The sequence below is a fragment of the Limulus polyphemus genome, unplaced genomic scaffold (genome assembly GCF_000517525.1).
Source record: "Limulus polyphemus unplaced genomic scaffold, Limulus_polyphemus-2.1.2 Scaffold936, whole genome shotgun sequence".
Lineage (NCBI taxonomy): Eukaryota > Metazoa > Arthropoda > Merostomata > Xiphosura > Limulidae > Limulus > Limulus polyphemus.
The window spans coordinates 133,004-158,484 of record NW_013666546.1 but is presented as its reverse complement, the minus strand read 5'-3'; the positions used below and the strand labels follow the sequence as shown (position 1 = coordinate 158,484).

The following is a 25,481-nucleotide window of genomic DNA, read 5'->3' as shown; positions in this document are numbered from 1 at the left end:
CTCAGACAGATGGGTTACTCTTGGCCTCACTCATGGACTAACCCTCCAATTCTCCTCCCCCTCTCCTTCTCACCCTTCCCTCAGTTTACTTTTCTTCTCCTTCAGATACAATCTATCTTAAATGTCTGGGAGCGGAGGTATCGTATCTGTTACACAAACAGGCCATAGAGAAGATGTATGACCCTTCTTTGGGGTTCTACTCTCATCTCTTTATGTTCACCAAAAGACAGGGGACTGGCTGCCAATTATCGTCTTTTCATCCCTGAGTCATTACATGGTCGTCCATCATTTTAGTATGGAAAATTTATTTTCCCTCCATTGGTCCTTTTATCCCAGGCTGTGGGTGACCAAAGTTTACATCTCAGAAGCATTCCTTCATATCCCCATTGCAGAGTTTTCATAACATTTCCTACCATTCATTCATCTAGATTGTATCTTCCAGTTATGGTCTATTCTGTTTAGTATTCTGTTGGCCCCCTACATCTTCAACCTTGTGGTCAGGGCCTTCAATTGCCATCGCCATTATTACATGGATGATTGGCTTCTCCTATCCCACTCATAAGAAGACCCTTCATACCTCTTTTCTTTGAGAAGCCACCCATTTTGGATGGTGTGTCAAAACTTCCAAATCCTTACTAACCCCCACTCAATATCTTGTTTACCTGGGAGTTTTATTCAACTCCTTTCTCAGCTGGACCCAACCTCCTCCTATCTGCCTGAAAGCTCTGGAACATTTTGTCACCATAATGCGAGCCTCTCCCACTCATATTGTGTGAGAGGTTCTATTGCATTTGGGGACCATGGCTTCACTGTAATCTCTTATTCCTTTGAGTTGTGCTCATATGTGCCTCATCTAATGGTCCTTGTGCAACCAGTGGAACCACTCACAGGAACCTTCGAACTTAGTGGTTCTCCTGTCCCTTCCTCTACTTAAGGATATCTGTTAGTGGCTGGACCGATCCAATAATACTGTTGGTGTTCCTCTACCTCTACCCAAATCCAACATACGCCTCTTCATCAATGCTTCCCTCTCAGGATGAGGAGCATCTCTGAATGACATTCTTACATTGGACACTTGGACATATGATGAATCCTCTCTCCACATCAATGTGCTCAAACTTCTGTCAGTCCATCAGGCATGTTCCCACTTTCTACCCCTCCTAGTGGATCATTTAGTTATGATTTAATCTGACAACTTCACTGTTGTTTTCTACATCAACCATCAAGGGGGTACTTGATCACGGATATTTTATTTTCAAACCTTCAACCTTCTTTATTGGAACAATTCTTAGTGGGTTTGCCTAATTGCCTGCCATGTGTTGGGAGCTGTGAACCTAATTGCAGACTGGCTCTTTAAGCCAGACTATGTCCTGCCCACAGGATGACATGTGGACTACATCTCACACCTTTGTCATCCACTGTCTTCACCATCTGGCTGTCTCGTCTTACCTCCATTTGCTATCTTTCACTCTATCCACTGTCTTTAGACAGGTGAGTACATTCTCCTTCGTATTATAGCATTTGTTTACAGAATCATCTTCCCTGGCTTCATATATGCCATATATGTTCTGAAAGACCACTTGAGATATTCTCATGGTATGTTCTGATATCTGATTACTGTTCAATCCAGATCATGCCTATTCCATGGAGTATCCTGGAAAAAGCTGGCACCAGAGGGTGCTCTGCCTGCTTCCCTGGTTCATGCTTACTGGCTTTTCAAAATAGGGTTAGGTAGTCACTCATTGGACTGTCTCCAGTAAGAGATTTTTAAAGCTAAAACAGGACCAATGATATCTGTGCATTTTTTCTGGGTCTCCCCCACTGTGAATTTCTCCTCCCCCTTTTGTTTTCTTTGAGTATAGCACAGGAAACTCTTACCACTTACCAGTTCCTAGTTGCTTGGGTGGCAGGGCAGAACATGTAGAACTTCACTGATTGGGACCTAACTGCTGGGGCTAGAATAAGAGGTGCCAGTTACTGAGAATTGGGGGTGGTGGTGACACTGTCAGATTACCCCTCATACATAATTATGCCAGAAGCACAACCTATTATACTGTGCTGTCCTTCTGCAGTCTGCATCTGTTCCTTATAGTTGAGACAAGCACATTACAAGGCTGTGCTCTCCTCTTGCAGGCTGCAACTGTCCAGTAGAATGGAGGTGAACCCATGTCACTATACCGTGCCTTCCTCCTACAGTCATATCCTGTTCAGTTGAGTTGAGGCGAGCATGTACTAACAAACCATTCCCTCCTCCTACAGTTGATGTCTATTCAGTTGAGTTGAGGTGTACACTTTTAATATTACATGCTTTATGACATGAATTCCATGCCCTCCTCCCACAACTGTTGTTAGTCCAAGAGTCTGGTAGAGTTTAGGCAAACATACATGAACATTACAATAAGGTTTTAGATAACATACTTCTGAATACTTTCTGCCATAACTAATGTTACTGTAATGGTGAATATATTTATGCTCTTCTTGGTACCTAAAACACTATTATTTTTAATGTAGAAACAAAGTTTGCTGATGGATATTATACTGTACATTTTCACTTGTACATTCCAATTTTAATATATCAGTTGTGTAAAAGTGGTTGATTTTTCAGTTTGTCCAACAATGGTTATGGCAAATTTAAAAACCAGAGCTCACATACACTTGTAAAAATCTTATTGTAGGCCTGTTTTCAATATTTCTTCCACTAAAAAAAAGTCACAAAAAGGTAGAGAACCATCTGTATATATAACAAGTATTCTATGATAAGGCTTAAAGTTTCACTAACAGTGAGGGTACCCAACTGATGAAACAATGCATTCTAATTTTTAGAAGAATTTAAGAACAGTATATTTAATTAGTTATTTTCATTACTGGGTTGAATTTTAGTTTTGAGCAAAATATGTAGTTTTTATTGTAAGTTTTTTACTTAAACTAAAACAACAGCAAATTGGAAAATATATGGAGAGTCTACACATTGAATAAAAATTCATGTATATCAGTTTTTGAACTTTGAAGAGCAGACTAGAGGATTGAAACCATGTTTACAAAAAAAAAACGACTAACAAATTCCAGAAAAAATTATTTTCACCTTATGTTTCACCTTATGCCTTTATCAAGAGTTAGTGTCATATACAAATACAAACTGATAAGCGAAAAGATCATGTAAGACAATTTAAACCTGACTTAAGAATAGTAATGTTGTGTTATCACACACATGTTAAACAGAATTCGAATAGCTTAGCAACAGAAAAACACAAGTTACTGAACAAAACAAAATTTCTAATTACATAGAATAAGAATTATTTCTGTTTATAAGATTCAATCAGGAGAGAATCTTTGAATTTATGGTCAAGGAAACTATTACACTTTGCTAAGAGCTTAATGATAAATGGTGTTTTATCTACTTCAGTCAATTTATTTTTAATATTTATATAATTTGTATAATTTTGTACAAAGCAAAAACAAAAAAGAAAAGAAACAAGTAATGTGGGCAGGTATGAGAGGCCACATTCAACTCGTAGGTTCCACAAATCACAGAGATGGTTGAGAATTAATAATAAACAAAATTATGTGGTGTGTTATACAACATACCATAACATTATATGTTTCATTTCATGTTTTCTGTGTTATCTAAATTTAAAATGAGATGGTATTGCATGTTCTCATAAGTATAGAATGAATGTCAGTGCCCTGGAGAGTAATTTATCACATTCACTGAGTTATATGTGATTTATTTATTGGTTAAGATTAGTGTGAAACCTATGTCCTAGAGACACAATTTGTGTCAGCAAAATAATGTAAAAGATCTAAACCATAAAATTTTCAATGCTTGTGGAGAATTCATGGAAATACATTAATGAATAATACAAATAGACACATCTATATGTTTCTAACATTTTAAATATAAAGTAGTCAAGACATTTTTAGTCTTTACATTGAAGAAAAACTATAGTTACTAAACATTTTTCACTGGAATGAGAAAGATGTCATGTAAATCCTGTGTTTTCAGAACAGTGAATGTCCCTGTAACTTATTAAATTGACAACAGATCACTTAATTGCCCTTCTTACGCTTCCCCCTTTTTTACAGACCAACTTTGACTGGTGGTTGAAACGGAACAATACTACCATGGGTGTTTCTCTTCCTCGTCTCGAATGTCCCCTTTTACGGATGCTTCTTTTTCTGGTTGGGGGTGTATCTTGACACTTGGAAGGTTTTGGGCCAATGGTATCTTTTCAGGTCCTTTCTCCATATCAATCTTGGAACTTCTTGCTGTTCATGAGGCTTTCTTTCACTTGTGGGCTTTTAGGGTCAGGTTGGTGATGGTTCACTTTGACGTTTCTATGGTAGTCTAGTACATCACCAGGCAAGGGGCATTCAGTCAACAGACATCTGTTTTCTTATACTTGATCTTCTGTGTTGAGCACATTGCCATCCCATAACTTTGGTGGTATGTCATAATCCAGGTGCCTTGAATCTGGCCACAGATCAGTTATCCTGTCCCACCAAGATTCTCCTTGCGGTTTGGTCTTTGGATCTACCTGGTTTTATGTGCTCTGTTAGGTGCCCCAGATTTAGAAGTTTTTGCCACTCTTCTCAATATATGATTTCCCTGATTTGGTCTCCTGTTCTTCATCCTCTGGTGTTTGCAGTTGATGCTTTCAGTCTTGATTGGTTGGGTTCTTGGTACGGAAGCTAATCTTCCCTGAAGGTACCCATTTTTGAGGTGAAAGGTAGAGGACCCTCTTCCTACTGTGAGCCTGATGTTAAATTCCAGATGCTGCCAGTTGTCGATTGAGGTCAAACTCCCATTTGTGGTTTGTTATGCTGTACCAACTCTACAACAGGTGGTCCTATTATATCTCTAATTTTTTCTTTGAGTTCCTCCATGTTTTTGTCCTTTTTGGTGACACATTACTAAATGGCAAAGAGTACATCTGGCTCAGAATTGGTGTGGTTTCCCACAGGTGTGTTGTTTTTAATTCCTTCTCACACCCCATGGTTTTCCTTTGGGCATTTCCTAAAGGGAAATCATCTTCTAACTGGCCCTCCACCTGTTCAGTGTGGGATTCCAGCTTTTTTTGAGAGGAGGTAAGATATTGTATCGGAAGTTAACATTTTCCTAAACTGAAAATGTATTTTCGATAGATACTTACCTCTGCTAGCATTTCCCTCTCATCCTCCCCATTTTTGTTGTGGTTTGGTATGATCTGATCAATCTCAAAGTGGTTAACAGCTGCAAGATTAGAGGGGGCTCTAGTTACGATAGGGGTAGTGTTGCACTCCTATTAGGGCGAGGGTTGCTGTATAATCATTTGCATGCTAGTGTGTAGAAATAAGTGGGAGTATCAAAACTAGTGGTGAGCAAACATTTATGCCAATAGAGGGCAGCATAAGTTAAGAAAGCTTTTTTGTGAGAGGAGATATGTATCTATTGGAAAAAAATGTTGGTTTAAGAAAAATGTTAACATTCCAAAATTGCATGCCCCTATGAATATATTTATCTATAAATAATTTTTACAAAATTGATCACAGAAGAACTGATTCTTGCACCTTTCCATTTTGTGACAAAAGACAGTTTTTTAATTGTTCAAAATAATTTAAGGGAAAGTTGAAGATCTAACAATATAAATTATTTTTCTAGACACATGCCAGGACATACGAGTCGAGAAGTAGTAATTATTTTAGGTAGTTTGACCACATGTGATCCCAGTGATATCTGCTCAACAATTGAGGTGACTTCTTTTTTGTTTTATCGTTCAATCATTATTAATTTTTCTTTTTTTTGTAAAACCTTTTTTAGTAAGATTTGAAAGTGTAAGATATAAAGATTTACAAAATAAGTCAAAAAATGATTAAAATTCAAAATAATAGTTTATTACCTGACATTTCAGCTTATACTTCTTCAAAATATGTTACTTTGTCTAAGTAGTTTATTACCTGACATTTCAGCTTATACTTCTTCCAAGTATGTCACTTTGTCTAAGTAGTTTATTACCTGACATTTCAGCTTATACTTCCTCAAAATATGTCACTTTGTCTAAGTAGTTTATTACCTGACATTTTAGCTTATACTTCTTCAAAATATGTCACTTTGTCTAAGTAGTTTATTACCTGACATTTCAGTTTATACTTCTTCAAAATATGTCACTTTGTCTAAGTAGTTTCATCAAAAATGTCATTAATAACTTTTTATTCTGGAGTTTCATTAATTTTTCACCTTATTATGGCTTCTCTTTTTTAATTTTCACTCTGTCATATAAAAAATGATACTAGTAAAGTTATACATCTTTTACCGATATAATAATTTTTTTTCCATTACAAATTTTTTAAAATGCATAAAATTATTCAATACAAATGAACAATTGTGCAATAAAAATCAATATTTACATATTTTATTTAACTGTATACAGCATATTTCTGGAAAGTTTTTGTATCAACTTGATTTATTTAGAGCATTAAAAGCAAGAAAGAAATGTTTAGCAAAAATTTTTATAAATATACTGATGTGAATCAAAATGAGCGTGAATTTAGGTAAAACAGTATTAAACCTTCTGCACTGATGGTTGTCTCAATGACACAGAAAAAAGCATAAGTATAGGAATAATTTCTACCTATAACGGAATTTAAAATGTGTTTTCTTTAATTCTTTGAGAAAATTAAAAGATCAAAATCTCTACCCAAGTAATGTAAACACAAGTGACCTTTCAGTTGTTTTGTTGTTGTATTAATATTCTCCTTTGATTCTGATGAAGGCTTTTTTTCAATATTATCTGCTTCTTTAAGGAAAGTTTATCTTTTGTAGAAGCATTTTCTGTAGAATTACTGACTTAGGAAAAGGCCCTCATGGAGTTCAGATAGCTTCACTTTCATTTCTCAGTTTTTCCTAGGCATGAAACATGAATATTGAGTTAAGGAAAGGTCAGATATCAAGAAAACTAGTGTCCTTGTCTTTGTTTTTCGATTGAGATCTGGCAACATTTTGAGTAAGGCTGGCCATTTAGTGGAATTTACTAATCGATTAATTGACAGGCTCATTTATTGATTAATCAATTAATACATTCACATTCTGTACCAGCACATCTGTACAAGCACAAATAAAGAAAGGTGCCTGTGTGTTATCTCTATGACTTATTTGGATAGCATTTTACTTCTGTGGAATATTTTTCACACATGTATAATACTTGGCAAACGTATCACTAATGTCAGCTAAACATCACTACTGTGGAGTCACCATTATGTTTCTTTTTAGAATATGTAATAATCCTTCACTAATCTGCTGTAAAGAAAATTATGGAGACATATTTACTTTTACTGTCACCTTTCACCATTAGGGGTAATATTGTTCTTATTTAAAAAAGAAACATGGTTATTCTTTATTTGAAGAACATAAAAATAATACTTAATAAATATTTGTCATCAGAATATTTTGCACTCAAACTCTACTCACCAGTACACTTGACTAACCTTATTTGGTAAATGTGTGTGGTAAAAAAAAATAATGTTAATAAACATTACAACTCAATAAAATCATAATATATCTATTGAGAAGTAAAAATACCATAATTTTAAACAAAGAACCAGACATCAACAAGATATTCTTTATTAAACCTTAATAACTCTTCAGTCATGTGACTTCATTGTTTAATATTGTGTATTTATCTTCCTGTGTCTAAACTTCTTGTGCCTGATGATCACTAAACCTTCTCCAAACATTGTATATTTATTACTGTGTTAAACCTGTAATAAAGTTTTCTTTGTTACCCATTCATCCTATTTATAAAGTGTATAAGCTTACCTTATCCCAAGTTATCTGACCTCTCCTCACTGAAGAAAATTTCTGTAGCTTTCAAACACACAAATACTTTCACTGTTGACAAAGGAAAGGAACTGAATGGACAGAAACTATAAAAGAAATTATACCTATATATTTACTACACTAGTATGTGATTGTCTAATTCTTGCTCTATGTATAGTATCCAATAATATTTAGACTTTCTATATAACCATTTTTCATTAGTAAATGATTAAATCATTTAATGTGTACCATAAAGATTTCTACCAAACCCCAAGGCCTGTACAAAAACTAAGGGAAGAGCTCAAAAATAAGGAAATGGGTAATATATTTTCAAAAAATGAATAATCATAGATAATCTGTATTTGGTGACTACATACTTAGCCAAAGTAAAAAACCTTCTATTTTGAATTTTCTTTAAGTAGCCTAAATTTAAAGTAAAACAACATAAAAATTAGAATAACATCAATTATTTTGTAAAATAAGACTTTTGATAGTCATAACTTTATCTTACAAAGTTTGAAAACCATTAGGGAATGAATGAAGATGTTTTTAATGTTTTTCACATTGTATTACATAAAAAACATGATAATTTAAACCAATAAGTATCTCTTGTTATATCTACACTTTAGGAATACAGTGTTTTCATTTTTTGTGTTTTATTAATATTCCCTCCATATATAACAAGGAATTCTGTGAAAACATGACGTATGACTTCAATATGCATACATTTTACAATGCTGGCTGGAATAAACTGTCAAACATGCATGCTGAGAAATCATTAAGGGAAACAACTTGTATATATTAGCATTACTACCTACTAGGACTTGTCTAAACTGCACATGACTACAGCCAAACTTCTGTTTTCACTTTTCAGTGTTTCCGACAATGTACATTTAATAGGGCTAGTCATAATTAAACTGAAGTTCTGTTTGTATAAATAGCTTATGACTTAATGTAAGTTAATGATGTCACATATTACTGATTTATTAGACTATTATAAAATATAAATTAGACAATGTCTGGTAATGAAAATTGATTAGTGAAATGATATTTTTAATTTATCACATCACTAAAAGGCTGGCATGAGAATACTTTGTATATTGTCTTTTATAAGCAACTACAGCAATGGTTATTAGATAAATCTAAAACAAAAACAACAGTTTGTTTCATACAGAAAACTTTCTAGTTCACTTTTAAACATGCAATTTCTCTACCTATAAAAATGAGAAGAAATTAAAGAATTGTCTCTCTTGAACATAATTAATATCATAAAACTGCTACAGAACCAAGATTTATGAATAACATCTGCCTAGTGGTACCTCTGACATATTCAATACAAATACAATTCTAATATTAAAATCAACTGCAAGGTTAATACATTATTGATTCTTTCCCACTGATATATGATTAGAAAGTTGTTTCAGAGAAACAAGAAGTATTTTGCATCAAATAATGTAAATAAGATGCCATTATGAACATAGTGAGGATGATATATATACATATATATATATAGGGCCAAGTATGATCTAGTGGTTAGTGTTCCTGGACTGTGTTCTGAGGATTTGGGATTTGCAGTGTGTCACCACAAACATGCTCTTTGGGGCCATGAACTTAAGGGTAATGGTCAAATCTTACTATTCAATTAGACAAGAGAATTCAAGCTACTTTACCCCTAGTCTATCAGCTCAGTAAATGTTGATTCAGATTACAAAATAATTCATTTTAATCAGGAAAAAAAATTGTAAAATATTATTTGATACATTTTTGTATTGTGCTTAAAGATGACAATAATTTTAATAATTCATTTTGTGGAAATAAATGCCTGATTTTCTGTATGATGATATTGATTATCATAAATATCAATATATAACCCATCACTAGTACCATTAGGATAAACCTAAAAGAACTATTCTGGAAGATGTAATTATGAGGACTAATGGTAGGACAAATTTCAGATTTCTTCCTTCTTCTGAGTGAAGGCTAGTTTCTTTGTGAGAATTAATATTAATCCAAAAATGTGGGGATCAAGATAAGGATAGTCCAACTTGTTACCTATTTAGTTTTAACAATTGCATGTAATGATATGTTCAGACCCTAGTGTAATGGCTTTCATAGGATTATGTTGCCTTGGTGTTTTATTATTTCTTGTATTCATATTGTTTAGATAGAAATGCAGTATTTTTTGCAGCCTTGGGAGTCCCCTAGTTCCATGTGCATAAAATTAATATTCTGATTGATTTTTTACCTCATTAAAAAAATTATTCTCTCATTTTATAAATTTACTAGATACAAGTACAATGAGTAAGAGATGCAGTGAGGGGGGTTAAGGACTTCTAGCTTTATTAATCCAGACTTAACATTATTTAGAAGTATGTATTATTACAACATAATATAGTAACTAGTTAAATTCCTTAAACACTTTCAGGTCATAAGTTTTTACACTTGATTTTAGATGTGCTTGTAAATAATATCATATAACATGAATAAATCTTAAAATAATAAAATGTTTGTCCATTTTACTTCCAATGTTTACAGAATGTAAGGCACCCTGGAAAATATAATGCTCATAGAAAATGAAGAAACTTGGTAGTTTCAGCATGACTTACATTTTTTCATCTTGTATAGATTATGCTCATGTCACCATTATAATTCTTATTCGGCATTTAGTGCCACATGTTCTTGACTTTTACATTATTGCCATGATTTTATTATTGTTTTCTTTATGAAGTTTTTATATTTTACAGTGAGTGGTAGTTAGTCATGAAGACTGTCCTTTATTTTGTATTGGATGTGTTAGCTTTTAAAATAATTCAGAATTAATATTTTAAGAGTTATAGTTAAAATATTTCATAAAGAAAGACCTTAATGCTTCAAATGATTTCAACATTAAAGGCACTGCAGAAGGTGTTTCTACTCCTAAGATGATATTTAGAACCATCTTAATATGGTTAATAATAATAGTAAAATAGCTGTTTATTAAAATATGACTAAACATTTAGAGCTGAATGGAAAAAATTTTCTCACAAAAATTCAACGGTTTAGTCCATTTACATATGGAATATTACAAATAGAAGTTTTTGTGTCACTTTTTTTTCAACTCTGAAAAAAAACTTGAGCTGAAGATCAAATAAAAAGGAGTGGTGGTTTTTTATTAATTATAGTATTGTTTTGGTGTGCAATCTTTATGAGTGTAATCCATATGGTTAAATGTTGTCTAATGTCAGAAACTGTATTAGGGATCTTACATCACAAAAGTAACATCTTGAAAAATAAAATTAATGTGAGAACTCTTTAGTGAGCTAACAATATGCTCAATTCAAGCTATCTACTGCCTTTCAAAGTACTGGTTGCTGTTTGTGAAAGTGCCTCACTAAAAAACTTAGGGTGATAAAGATACTGAAATCTTTGTTGGTACATTTAAAGAAATTCTGATAATTATATTTCCCAAAAGATATTAGTCACAAATTTATAAACAAATATTCCAACTGTTTTTTTTTATCTAATTATGTCTTCTTTCTTGAAGATTACAAGTAAGGGAATAGCAGAATATTTTTGGTTCAGATTTGGCATGTGGTTAGCTGTTAGATGACTTACAGATATCTTGAATTGTTATTGAGCTCTGCCTATAATCTTGTTATGACTTAATATAGATATTACAAACTGTTAATACATCATTGACAATGCTGGATGTGTTGTTAGCTCTTGACGTTAGTTGTTATCTTGTACAGTTTCATTAGTTTAATTTTTGTATGAAGAACATGTTTTCACCCCAAATCTTCATTAATTTAATCTTTTCATTAGCTGTGTAAATTAATTGAATTATTACATGTGATTAAGGTTTGAATTGTTCTATCTGAAAGAGACTATAAAGATGTTTTTTCTCATGAAACTCGTTAACCATGTTGTTTCTGTTGGGGAAGAAAACAATTGTATGCTTCAGTTTCTTCCATTTATTGACTGATATAAAAGAGGTACTGTATGGTTTATATAATAAATCAGTAACTGGTGTTGATATTCAAGATGTTGGAAACTTACAGACTTGTGCATTACTCAAATAAGATGTCATGCCTTTTGGGGTATCAGAACAGCTATCATTGAAAATGTCCTTAGTTATCTCTTATGACAAAACATTTCTCTCCTAAATACATTTTTACCTTTGAAAAATATTTGTTCTCTTTAGTCATTTATGTATTTAGTAATTACACCATTATGTTAAATTTGTCTGGTATTTTTGAAAACAGAGTAGAGTTCTGTTCTGGAAGTTTTCAAGTACAGGGATGTGATTAGAGGGAAGGCAACTGGCTAGCAGCACAAGCTTCTAACCAGTTTTGCTTGTATGTATCATGGTATGAGGAACACAACTAAACAATTAATTGAATATAGTCAATTAATGGGACCAATGATTAATCAATTAGCTAATACACTAATTGTTCAGCTTTACATATTGTGATTTGGTTATATAATATTTCTTCCTTTGAGGCTTTCTTCTTTGATTAGAAGCAGAAGTGTATCTATATGAGTAGTTTTACCCCGCTGTTTGTTTATCCTTTGGGGTTTATCATTTAGCCAGAAGTATTGGATATTTCTTATTGTTTTGGCTATGCTATTTATATTCTTCTTAGGCCTGCCATTCTAGTATCTTTGATTCGACCTAGCTGTGTGCCTTCTTTTCCACATTATTTTATGTAGTGGACTGGAAGAAATGATTGTTGTTTCCCAATATGAGTGGTTCTTCTTTTAGTTTTCTTCCAAATTCTGTTTTTTTACTAGAAGGTATACTTAGAGAATTCCTGTTCCACCAAGGCACTGTCTTACCATTTGAAACCAAATCAAAGTACCTGTACAAGAAGTCTTAACCCCTCACATAGTAGATATGTCTAATAAATCCATATATCTGTTTCAAATACTTAAGGAATTTGCAAGGAACCAATAACTGTAGCCCTTGTCTTGGTAGGTATGAGACTTAAGAATTCAAGATTTACTCTAATTGGAAAAAAAGAAAAATAATACTAATTTTAATATATTTAAATTGTGAGTGTTGTTCAAAAGTATTTTAAGTGATGTCATTTGTTCCTGTATTTGATTATAACAACATGAAAAAGCCTGGTTATTAGTCAACATCTTATAATATAGTTGTTTGCAAATATTCATGTAAATAGTGGTAGAATATAGTGGCTGTAATATAGTATAGAACATTACATTTGAAACTTTTAGTTAAATAATTATTTTTGATACAATAGTTTTGTTTTAATTAGACTTTGAAATCCCAAAAAATACGATGCTCTGTAATTGGTTTGGCAGCAGAACTGAGAATATGCAAGGCATTGGTACAAGCCACAGAAGGTAAGTTTTGAAATATAGCATATAAATATATGATTCAAATAGAATCATTTTGCTATTAAAGTTTTTCATTTGTTTCTTTTTAATAATTTTGAACTTATTTTAGCAAAATTCTGTGTTTTTAATGAGGTTTTTTAAAAGCTTATTAATAGAGAAATAATTTTAGTAAATCTAAAATGGAAGATGGAAATCTAACTGTTATAGTGCTACCATGTTTCTCAGGGTAAGTTAGAACAGGGGTAAAGAATAACAGGGGTATGCTGTGTTTGCATTACACAGGATTAGGAATATCAGGGAATTGTGTGCAGGTTTATACTGTATTTTTGTTTGCATGTGTGATGGACCAAAAACAAGATGTCTCACACAATATAAGTGAGTAAATGGGTCAGGTACAGCAATACCTTTGTTTCTTGCCAAACCATAAGGGGATTTTATATTTCTGAAATGTTTGAGAGTCTCAGTGATTTCATTTTTATTTTTTTCTAAAAGTAGTTATTTTTCCAAATATAGGTTTATTAATATTTTGTTTGTTTACAATTGCTTATTACTTTGGCAAACTGCCCAAACAAAACCAAGTGTTAAAATTTCAAATCAGAATGTAGGATTTAGTATTATCTCACCTTACTACCACTGAACAAGTATATTAAAACTAACATATACCATTATGTAGGTAATTTCTGTGATCCAACTTTCAGCTGACTTATAATTACTCCATCCATATGAACTTGAATTAGCATATGTAATTCTACCTCTTTTGGATATACTGCTTGATATGTGCATAAATTTGTTACAGTGAATATCTTTATATGTGTATGCACACAAAACAGTAACTGTTTATGATAATTCATATCATGACTTACTTGTACACAGCATATACTAAATGTACTTTGTTTTGCACATCCATTGCTATGAGAGCATTTAGTGTTACATGTGAGTGTGTATTGTCACATGTGTATGACTTAGAAATTACTTTCTTATTTGACATCAGCAGTACTACTCAAGGTGGGTATTATATTCTATTATGGAGTTTCAGTTGTGGTTTAATTTCTCTTCTAAAAATGTTTAGCTTACCTCACACAAAATGTTTAGCTCACCTCACACATCTTGTGTTTGTGAAAGTGTACTTACATTTTTATCATTCACTAAGTCGTCACCACTGAATAGCTTTAAAAGTCAAGAAATAAGAGAGGATTATGCACTGGTTTTATATCCACTAGATGACAAACAGAAAAATAAGGAAAGTGGTAAATATACATTCTATAACTCGTGTGTAGTTTGTCTGTCATATATAAGACATGGAACATTATTAGTATAGCATTTAGCAGATAAACAGTAAAAGCAACAGTTTTAAATATATATTTTGTGTAACTTCAGCACATGGCTTGGTAAAAACTCTAACTTGAATATTAGTTTTGCTGCCATCTGTTAGTCATGGAACATTGGTATTAGTATTGAGGACAATCATTAAAAGTAACTGTTATATATATATATGTGTGTGTGTGTGTGTACATCTCTCATGTAACTTCAGTGAGACTTGGTTAAAACTCCAATTAGAATTTTCGTTTAGCCAGTGGATTTGAGCTTGTAAGCAATATTAGTGTATTTTTTTTAATATCAGGAGTTTCACTTGGCTTGAAAAATGCTTCAAATATTTAAATCTTCTGGCTCAAGATTGATGTGGCTTATATGCATCAAATGACATGCATACATTTGTGTCAGAAAAACAAAACAGTTGATCATTGGTTATGAATTGAATGTTTACAAAATTCAGCTTTTGATTAAAGGTTACTTCTTAACCCTGTAGGTGCACCTGTTGCTATATGGCGACTACATAATGTGGTTTGAATTTCCTGGTAGAAATGTGAAACAAGGACACAGAATCAATATACAGATGATGATCACAGCTCCTGATTCTTATTCAACATGGCGTATGTTACTATTCAAAACATCAGTAATATTTGCAGTTCAAAATTGTTTAATTTTTATGAGAAAACAGACTAATAATGGCATCAAATTGCTCTATTGGTTTTACACGTAAAGAGACAATGGAACTTTTACAATCTGATGATGATTCTGGCTCTGAATCTGAGTTACCTGACAGTGGTTTTGAGCATGATATGACTGAAACAAGTACATGCCTAGAGGATTATACAAATGCAAATAACTGAACAAAAGCAAATAAAAAAATTCAGCTAGTTAGAATTAAATTTGATATGCTAAGTTTAACAATGCAGATTAATTAATCTATGAACATTTTGAATTACCTTAATTAAATTTGATGTTTAAACATACAAAATATTATATGTTTCACTCACAACATTTAACAAAATAACTCAAATAATGAGCATTGATAATTGAGAACATAATACTAGATGGTTCTAAAAAATGCATTCACTTATGACAACTAAAAAAATAATCATATGGTGGAATTCATATTACTTCCATAAAATGTAAGAACTTTGTGAAAGTGAATTGCATGTTATAGTGTTATTGTTCTGTCCTTCACATCTCCAACAAAGTATATATATATATATATATATATCACCATTTCTGTTGATATATCTATAATTAAGAATAATCATTTTTGTCTTTTTTTTTAGGTACATATCATATAATCCTTGATGAGCATCATTATAAAGAAATATTATACAATCATATTAGTCCACCACCTGCTTCTGTAAGTATTAAGTATAATAAATATAATATATTAGTCATATTTAGGTATTTTGGTAGGCTGATAGGTACAGGTACTAAGGACAGAGTTACAGTTCTCTACAAACAATTCTCATTGATTTAATATATTTTTCAATAACATTAGTTCTTGGGCTGTTTTAATAAAGGGAAAAAATAGCTATCACCATTCAAAATAAGGTCTGATCTATCAATGTCTTTGTATGGTGCTGCAACTAGTAATTTCCACATATTTTACCTAATATAACAAATATTCTTATTTATATATCAGTAAGTTTTTCAACATAAGTAACATCACTTAGCCTCCCCAATATTTTAGTACTGTTTTTCATTGCTTGGTACTTTTTTTCACTTGCAGAGTTGGTATAGTATTAAAAACTAATAAAATTTGTGCACAATTGTGTATTTTTTCTCTCATTCCTTGCATTTTTTGTAATAAACCAAATAAACAGGTCTGCTTTATATAGACATATAAATCTGTGAAAGATAAATAAACCTGAAACAAAGACTTTCTGGTCTTTAATTTACACAAATGATACCACATGGATGTTTCTTGAAGAAAGGCATAGTGTTGGGCTTAAACAAACTTAAAATTAAAAACCAGAAACATAACTTTTTTTTCTTGACTGCCAGGGTTTTTTCCTTTGCTCATTTAAGCATTGGTCTGATTTTTTCTCACTTGCTCGAGTCTTTTATGCCCCACTCAATTGCCCTTGGTGATATTTATCTTGCCACCTATGTCAATGCACCCTCTATCCAAGTACTGTATATAAGCACTTCATTCTCGAAAAAGATTCACTAACAGGTATTCCAGTAAAAAAAAGAAATTATTTCGATCGGCAAGCTGATTTCCGGTATGAATTCCCGGATTATTATTTTGGCACGTAGGCAAATCAGGTCTCTCCGATCTTTTTTGTAATGAGATGATATATATTTGATTCTGTGGTGGTCCTCTGTGGAGCTCTGAGGCTGCAATAGAGGGCAATCCTCAACATTCTGGAGAGAATTTAGATTTGCTTTTCCTGCACCTTCTTTTAGTCTGTTGGCTTTTCAGTCTCCCTGTGGGACAATGGTGAGTTTGCAGACTTACAGCACTGGGGTCTAGGGTTCTATTCCCTATGGTGGATGCGACGGATGCTCTAACAAAACAATTTCCCTGACACAATGTTGTTCTAATCAACACAGTCTTTAAATGACCTATAAAAAAACAAAATACAAACAGGAAGCCACTTTGGGATAAGCTGCCTTTGATTTTTTTTTCTGTTGGTTATATGAGAGTGTGATGTTTTGGGCTCTTTCCTGATTGCTTTTAAGCATGCTCCTTACTTGATGGCTGAAGAGTTTGGGAACGAATTTTCGTTTTTTCTCTTCATCCACGGATATTGTGCTTCATGCTGGAAGGTTTAATTCTCAGTTACGTGAAGGGACAGTTAGGCCTTATCTGACACTTGTTAGAACTTTGTGATTTTAGCCTACCACTGCCAGTTTTAAGTATTTTCTTACTCTCAAATAATACTTCTGCTCCTCAAATTTCTAAGGTGGAGTCTGTAGTTAACTTGAGTTATGTCCCCTGGTGAAACAGGGTAAGTCTACGGACTTACAACTCTAAAATCCACCATTTTGTTTTTCTTGCACTTTATTTTGTTGACACTCAGGATCACCAACTTCATTGATAATGAGCTGGATCCATTGTTCACATGCACATTGGTTCAATTTTCAGCTTCTACATTCCTCTCTGTTGTTGTTGAAGTATTGAACTTCATTGGCTCTTACAGGGGGTCATAGTTCTGACTCCAGAAATCAGCCACTTGGTACATTGGTACCCAGAATAGATTCTGTCTATATTGTTCTGCTCGGTCGGATTACCATTAGTGGCGTTGGTGATTATTTTATACCTTCAGGCTCTGTGAGGGCTTAGCTCCGAGAATTTCTGGACGTGTGGTAACCTTAACCCCAGATCCAGGAGCACTGCTGTTCCTTGAGTCAGGATTAGTCATTCAGAACACATCTTTATCACTATTATCCACCCAACCTGTAGGGTTTTCATCTCCCGCACATCATTGGGATTTGGAACTTAGTTCTAGTGTTATCAGAATTTGGTTGGTTTGGGGGTAGTGAGAGAGTCCTGCTAGTTCTCCAGTGGTTTTATTCCTGTTGGTTGTTGGGCTTGTGCAGACAGGAATTGGTGATCAGTCATCGATTTTTCTTGTCTATATCAATACCTAGATCCTCCAAGGTTTACAAATTACTCATTCTTCAATCTGAGTTGATTTTTCTTACTGGGATTGTAGATTTACAAGTTTGTTGTAGTTGGCTCCTATGTGCACATTGCCATAGTGGTGGGGTCCCACACTATCAGCATTCGTTGTGCACAAGGGTCAGGTACTGCAGTTCTGGGTTTTTACCTTAGACTTGCATCGGTGTCACATGGGTTCTGCTGTATCGTAGGAGGTTTTTTTTTCATCACCTCCATTCCATTGCACTGTGCATACACCATTACATCGATGAATGTTTACTGCTGGCACCATCTCGTTAATTGTCAGACCATCACATCCTGATTCTACATTCAGAAAAACCAAGGCAGGCTTCATTTTTAAGGACTGAGGCATCTATTCTTGCTCCAATTCAATATGTCATTAGTCTGGATACTTTTCATTTTGTCTCTCAGTCGGGCTCAGATGACTCCCATCCAGCTCAACACTATGGAATAGAATGTCCGATTCTTACCTCTCATTTTCCCACTGCATAGATGTTTTTTCTCTTCCTGGAATAGTCTTTATGGAACCAAGAGATCATAAACATTGATTCACTGGATTCTCAAGTTTACTTACTCAGTATCACTCTTTGATCTTGAAGGGTTGTTAAGTAGAGACACTACTACGATATGGGTTCCTCTACCAACACCTCGTCCAGAGTACCATCTCTTCATGATTGCTTTGCTTCAGTGAAGGAATGCATATACTAAAAGTCAGAAATTCCAGGGTCTATGCACAGATGAAGAGGTTTCCCTACACAATGTTTCAGTTCTGCTTGATCTTCAACAGACAATGTCTCATGGTCTGGGCTTAATAATGGGAAAATCGTCAGGCTTCACTCTGACAATTCTATAGTGATGTCTTGTGTTTCTCATCGAGGAGGCATTTGGTCCAGGGCTCCTTGTTTTCAAATTCTGGAGCTCTTTTCTTCGGACCATTCCTATGTTATCACCTTACTAGCTTGCCATGTTCCACGGGTGATGCCCTCGGTAACAGGTTAATTCTGTTAATCAAAACAGATCCTCCCTACAGAGTAAATTTTGCATCAGAAGGTTCTGTTGGATTGGCTCTCATTTTGCAACTCTGATTGGTGGATTGGCCTCTCATTGGATCACCCAACTACTGGAAATTTGGTCTCCAGTACCTGATCTTCCGGCTTTGGCAATGGATGCATCCCATCAGGGCAGGATGGAATTACAACTCTAGGCCTTCTCTCCATTTCATATGTTACCCAGGGTACTAAATATGATTTGTTACAACCCATTGTCGGGTCCTGTTAATTGCACCAGATTGGCTGCTACACCCTAGTTTCTGCTTCTGTGGTACCTTCTGGAGTGTCCACACTTTCCACTTCTTAGGGTATTTCTGTGGAGGCAGCAATGATTTGACATGGTACACCTGGCTATCAAGAAGCTCAAGCTGCAGACATAGAGGTTATGCAGTCTTTTGCATGGCATTGGTGTTTAATTTTAAGGGTGTCATGTATCTGTCTCAGTTTCTGCTTAGTCTTGAGATGAACATTTGTCAACGAAAATTACATGCATATTGGCATATTGAGAGGAGAATGAATCCATTTTGAACAGAACTGCCAACCATAACTCGTTTTTTGACCTGGCTTTTTGGCAGAGGTTTTTACATCTTCTACATTTACCATGTTTAAGGCAGCCTTATCGACTACTGTTCTATTCTTATGACTACATATTCTTTGAGTCCCCAGTCCTCTTTGGATTCTTCAAGTCACTTTGGGTCCTTGGTCCCAAATGACCATTTCGGTCAACTAACAGGTATATTAAGGTAACATTACATGCTCTTTCTCAACACCTGTTTGTGACCTGACTCTTATATGCTATGTATCCCCTTTACATGAAGGTTTATATTTCATGGCTGCTGACCTACAGATATCATTGGTCAGGGTGATTTGCACTGTTTGTCAACTGATTGCTTTCTCATTCTCTCTAAATCCTCAGACCAGTTCTTCTTACCCAAGAGACTGTCAAACAGGGAAGGGGATAAATCCTTTTCACTGATTCATCTGATCACTATTTCTCACTTCTATGTCTGATCAGATTTCGATCATAATCATGTTCAGTGAGGGTTTTGAAGCTTTTGTTACCTGCACTAATACCTTTAGAGATGCTAGACAATGACTTTTTATTTTGGGATCTCTCTGAAGGCAAGGAATATTTTGTGAGTCACGTCTAATCAGATTTGTCACCTTTCTATGTCCTTAGCAGCCTCGTTGGATTGCCCGCTGTCAGTCTTTGTGCAGACTGGTATGTGTACCTCCCCCAATACTTTTATCTCGCATTACTTGCATGATCTGGCAGTCTCTTCATCAGAGGATTTTTGCCTACTCCCTGTACCTATCATAACCATTTCTGTTAGATTATACAGTGGGGTAAGTATTTTCATTGCTACCTTTCAGGGCCCCGTACCTCATTTTCACAGGATCCCACTCTGTCGCAAGTGTTGCCTAGGCAGGTGTGCTTTTATCAAACCAATTCCACATCAGCAATCACTAATTCAATATATTTTATACAGGTTGGAACAAGCTCTGTAGCAATGAGGTGTTCTATAAGGCTATAGAAGCTGACTGTGTAGTATTACCATACTATACTGGACGGCCAATCATGGACTGTCATGAGTAAAGCATAAGGGGATCCTGTCTGTCCCTGCTGATCATTGGATTGAATAAATCAAGATTGGTTTGCTTTAAAAAATTTAGAGAACTTGGTTCACCAATTGCACTGTATCCAGAGCTATTTCTCAGGGCTCCCCAGTGTGCATTATCCCCCAGATTCTACTAGTGAAGCTAGGGAGTCATTACGACACCCTGTTTCCAGTCAGTGGGGTGGTGACAGAGGCTTTTCGTCCAGAGTGTTATAGTGAATTCCTCCACTCTTGAAGAAGAGGGTGAAGTTGGGGGCTCTCCTACCTGGGTCCTTGGATGTTAGTAGGAGTGACACCAGCCTACATGGGAGCCTACTCGTAATATTGGGTCAGATTTGACACTCAGCTATCCAGTTAGGTTGAGCATGGTTCTTCTTTTTGATCATTATAGATTCAGTACATTGTTCATGGAAGAGGGTCTACTGTCTCTGGGTCCTTGGTTGAACACTGTTATTCCATGTCTTCCCCATAATTCGAGGGGCAAGTGGAATTTACCTTGCCTACATGGTTGGGGAGTGAGTTATGAGTGTTCATAATTCCATACCAGATGAGTTCTCTTTCCTCAGATTGAGTAAGGCATACATTATCCTGTCATTCCGAGCTGGGGTTGATGCCCTTTGGTCTTCTTCCAATTGCTCTAGCCACCAATGTGGGATATAAGGACCATAGCCCTTTAATTCCAACCCAGAGTAGCCTCGGCTATCTGGTTGGGGTCTGGCCTATAGTGATGATAAATCAGGTAAAATTCCATCCACAGTACAGAAATTAAGTTCTGGGTTAACAGCGTACCTGTTCCGGACCTAGTACAATTCCCCCACTAAGGTGCCAATCTTCTATTGACACACCCATGATCTATGCAGATGCTTTCTGTATGGATAATGCCCTCACTGGCCCGTCCACCTTATCAATGTGGGGTTCTATCTATCAATGTGAGAAGAGGTAAGTATGTTTTGGACACTAACAATAATAGTTACCTTTGCCGACACTCTCCTGCCCTTTCTCTTCACTAAGAGCTGGTGTTAGAGACTGGGAATGAGTCAGTCTTGAAAATGTTATGATATTATCTGAATGAGGTGCTTATATACAGTACCAGGATTAAGGGTGCATTGAGGTAAGAGGATAGGGTCACGAGATAAATATCGCGAAGGACAATTGAGTGGGGTATAAAAGACTGGAGCAAGTGAGAAAATATCAGACCAATGCTTAAATGGGCAAAAGAGGAAGCCCTGGCAGGCAAGTAATAGCTATCAGTGTGAGAGAAGGTAAGTATTATTGGACATAAATTTTTAATTTAGGAAAATCTTAACTTGCATATAAATTGGCTCTCCAACTCGTGTATGTTATATGATGATACAACCTGTATATGTACTTTATTAATAAAGCAATTGTCTCTTATTGATGAAAAGTTGTATGGCTGTCATTGATAAGGTATCGTGAAGTATCACAGCATTTGAAGAGAACTGTGAATTAGGAGTTGTAGATGATTAAAAATTGTTCCACAAGTGAAGATTGTATTAGTAGTACAACATCAGTGTAGATGTGGCTAGATCTGTCTCTGATGGAGTTAGAGCAAAATTCTAAAGGAGTCCATCAGAAAGATAAGCTCAAGAAAACATCAGTATTAAATTAAATTCAGCCTCTAAAAGAACATTTTAGTTTGACCCATTGCTACGAGTAGAATCAAATAGGCCAAGTTCATGATCCCAAATTGACCTTTATAGTTTCATACTATAACTTCTAATATGGATTCAGTAAGTATTAAGAGTCTTTTGTAGACAAAAAATCAGAATTTTTAATGAAGTATCTTCACAAAAAATTTCTCCATGGTTATATGAGGTCAAAGTGTTGACTGCTCCAAGTGCAAAGTGATTTTTCATGTTAAGATTAAAAATACTTTTCTTCACATTTAATTTGTGTAATCTCTAAAACTTTTTAAATAAATTTAAAATGTTGTTCTCAGTAAAACTTTATATTTTATCTATTTTCTCAACCCTAACTCTATACGAGGTTGGTTGTAACCATAAAAAAAATCTAAATTACCCTTTTTGCTTTCTATAATGACTTCAGATTGTAACATAAAACTACATTTGTTTATCCTAAATAGCTTACAACTCATAACAGTATACATCTGTTCTACTTAAATTTTATTGTTTTACTTCCTTTTGAACTGTGTCTAACTGATAATCCTGCCACACAAGCTATAAGTCACTTGGTGAATGCATAGCTCATGTTACTCTATTGAATTACATTGGGCATGGGCTGCTCGCGAGCATACGTCATGAAATTTTTTATTATCATTATTGTTTTTTTTTATTTTACCTAATTTGACCTCATCTAAATTAAAAAGTTTCTAATTTTTACATTTGCTGTTGACTGTTGGTGAAACTTAACCCTGCTTTTTTATACTAATGGTACTACTGCACTAAATTTTTTTTATTTAATTAAATAATGCACCTAAGAATACAGAATAATAACATACAATGTCCTATAATTATCAGAATACTTCTGGCTTTCTAACTATATGATAAGACCCAATAAAAATTAAGCTAAGCTTGTCGATGTATTTCTTGTGGGAACTGGAAGCAAAATAGACAGTTCTCTGTACATAAAACAACATAATGTAATACTTCATTTGATAGATTAAAACTTTGGCTTTCTATTGGTTGTAAAGAATGTTGCATTAAACAACAGACAGAACTGTTTACAATTTGTGAAAGAGAGGATGTGACAGGTGTGTAGCAAGAGGGGTCTGGTTTTCTACTTTATCGTTCTATAACAAAATATGATTGAAGACTATAAAAATTATGCTTTGTCTGAGTAATAACAATATTATAACATAATTTATGTTAAATTCTGTACTTCTTGAAGGGGTGGTAAATGAATTATAGAGGGAAGATTCCACTGGACAACAATCTTTCAACAATTATTTTTGGACAATGGAGTTTTGGTTTGGTACTCTTTGTGCAAACACATTGAAGGTTTCTAATTGTTGAGACTTTCAAAGCTAGATGCCAATCCCCAAGAAACTGTTGGATAGAAGAAAACTGGTGTTCCACTTGTGCTATTGACACAGAACAAACTAGGAGTATTTGTGCTAAATGTAGAAAATTAAGGTACTTGTCATTCTTTTCATTAGCATCTTTTTCTATACTAGAAATAGTTTGTCCTTTTTGTGATGACACACAATGTCATGTGTAATCTTCATCCATTCCCTTTCAATGCCAATGTCATGTGTAATCTTCATCCATTCCCTTTCAATGCCAATGTCATGTGTAATCTTCATCCATTCCCTTTCAATGCTTGACAGGGCACACCCTTTCTTTTCTAACATTTGCTTCAAGTGCTCTGTGATAACTTGTAGTTCTTTAAATCCATGTTCCAACAAGGAGCCCCCTAGTGGCACAGTTGTATGTCTGCAGACTTACACTGCTAGAAACCGGGTTTTGATAACTATGGTGAGCAGAGCACAGATAGCCCTTTGTGTAGCTTTGTGCTTAATAAGAAACAAACAACATTCGACAAGGCATCTGGATCAGTTGGGAAGTTGTCTTGGTCAAAAAATATCAGCTGCCTGTACAACAAGGTCATCCATCAAAAAGGAAAATCTACTGCTAATGCATGTTATTATTTTATCTGTGGTTTCAGCAGCAACTTTCTTGAAAAAAGCCACATCTTTTTAAACAAGGTTAAGTTTTACACTTTTGTATATTAATGTGTGTGGTTCATTTGCAGAACCAATACTCAGAATGCAAGAATTTATTTTGTGTGAGAACCAGGAGATTCCTTCTTGCTCCTTAATATAGCCTGTGCAAGTACAACATTGCTCTTCATGTGAGAGATAGGTATCTTATATTTTTAAGCCTGGAAACTCTGTGATCTAAAACAGTACACCACTAATAGGAATATATGTCAACTAGTTTATAATGGTTTAAGGTACAAAACATGACACTAAGTCTATGGCATGTACATCTGTGAAATATGTTCCTCTGAAAGCATCTTTAAGTGCAAGTTTCAAATGGTGTGCAATACAGTGTACTTTTATCATCCAGAAGGCAGATTACTTAAGTTTGGTCATGACAGCTTTAACCTCACCAAAATTTACTGAAGCATCATCTGCTGCTGAAGACATTAAACTCCAACTGAGGATTAGTCCATGATCAGTGCTGCATCATGCACTTCACTGGCATCACATCTGTTTGTTTTAGCAATCTTGTAGGGTAAAATCTTTAAAATTTGGTGTCAACCAAGAAATGAAATAAAAAATGGAAGAAACAAAACGTTTTCATAGTAATTGTCATAATGTCAGTTTGAGGCAGACACCAGAACTTGAAGGCTTCAAAATCATCACTCAGTTCCTGCCATCTTAAGTATTGGAATTTTGGGTGATGTTGAAGAGTTTCTCCATTCTATCCTTGACATTCTCATCAGTTGCAACAAGAGATTTATATGTATCTGATTCATCAAGGGGACATCTGTATTTATGGCTTTCAGGTATGTCTTTGAGGTTGCATGACCTTTGGCAGTGATTTTTTTTTTACATTTTCTGTTCCTAAAACACAGGCATCCAGATCACACATTTTTAGTTGTCTACTGTGCAATGCATTACATGCATCAGGTTTTTTTCCTAACCCTTGAGGAACCTTAGTACTTTTTCCTACATAACTTGCACCACACCTTGGAAACAAATCTGTTTTCTTCTATATACCCCAATCAATCAAATTCCCAGCTATTGA

The 25,481-nt window shown here is 34.4% G+C and overlaps 1 protein-coding gene across 1 annotated transcript in view; it reads left to right on the top strand.

Annotated features, from left to right (window-relative positions):
• The window catches only part of LOC106461332 (general transcription factor IIH subunit 2-like), a 78,196-nt gene that overhangs the window by 29,775 nt on the left and 22,940 nt on the right, over window positions 1-25,481 (top strand). Inside the window, exons 6-8 of the mRNA XM_022388202.1 lie at window positions 5,639-5,729; window positions 13,048-13,135; window positions 15,733-15,809. Coding sequence (XP_022243910.1) covers window positions 5,639-5,729; window positions 13,048-13,135; window positions 15,733-15,809 — 256 coding nt within the window. The remainder of the gene's footprint in view (window positions 1-5,638; window positions 5,730-13,047; window positions 13,136-15,732; window positions 15,810-25,481) is intronic.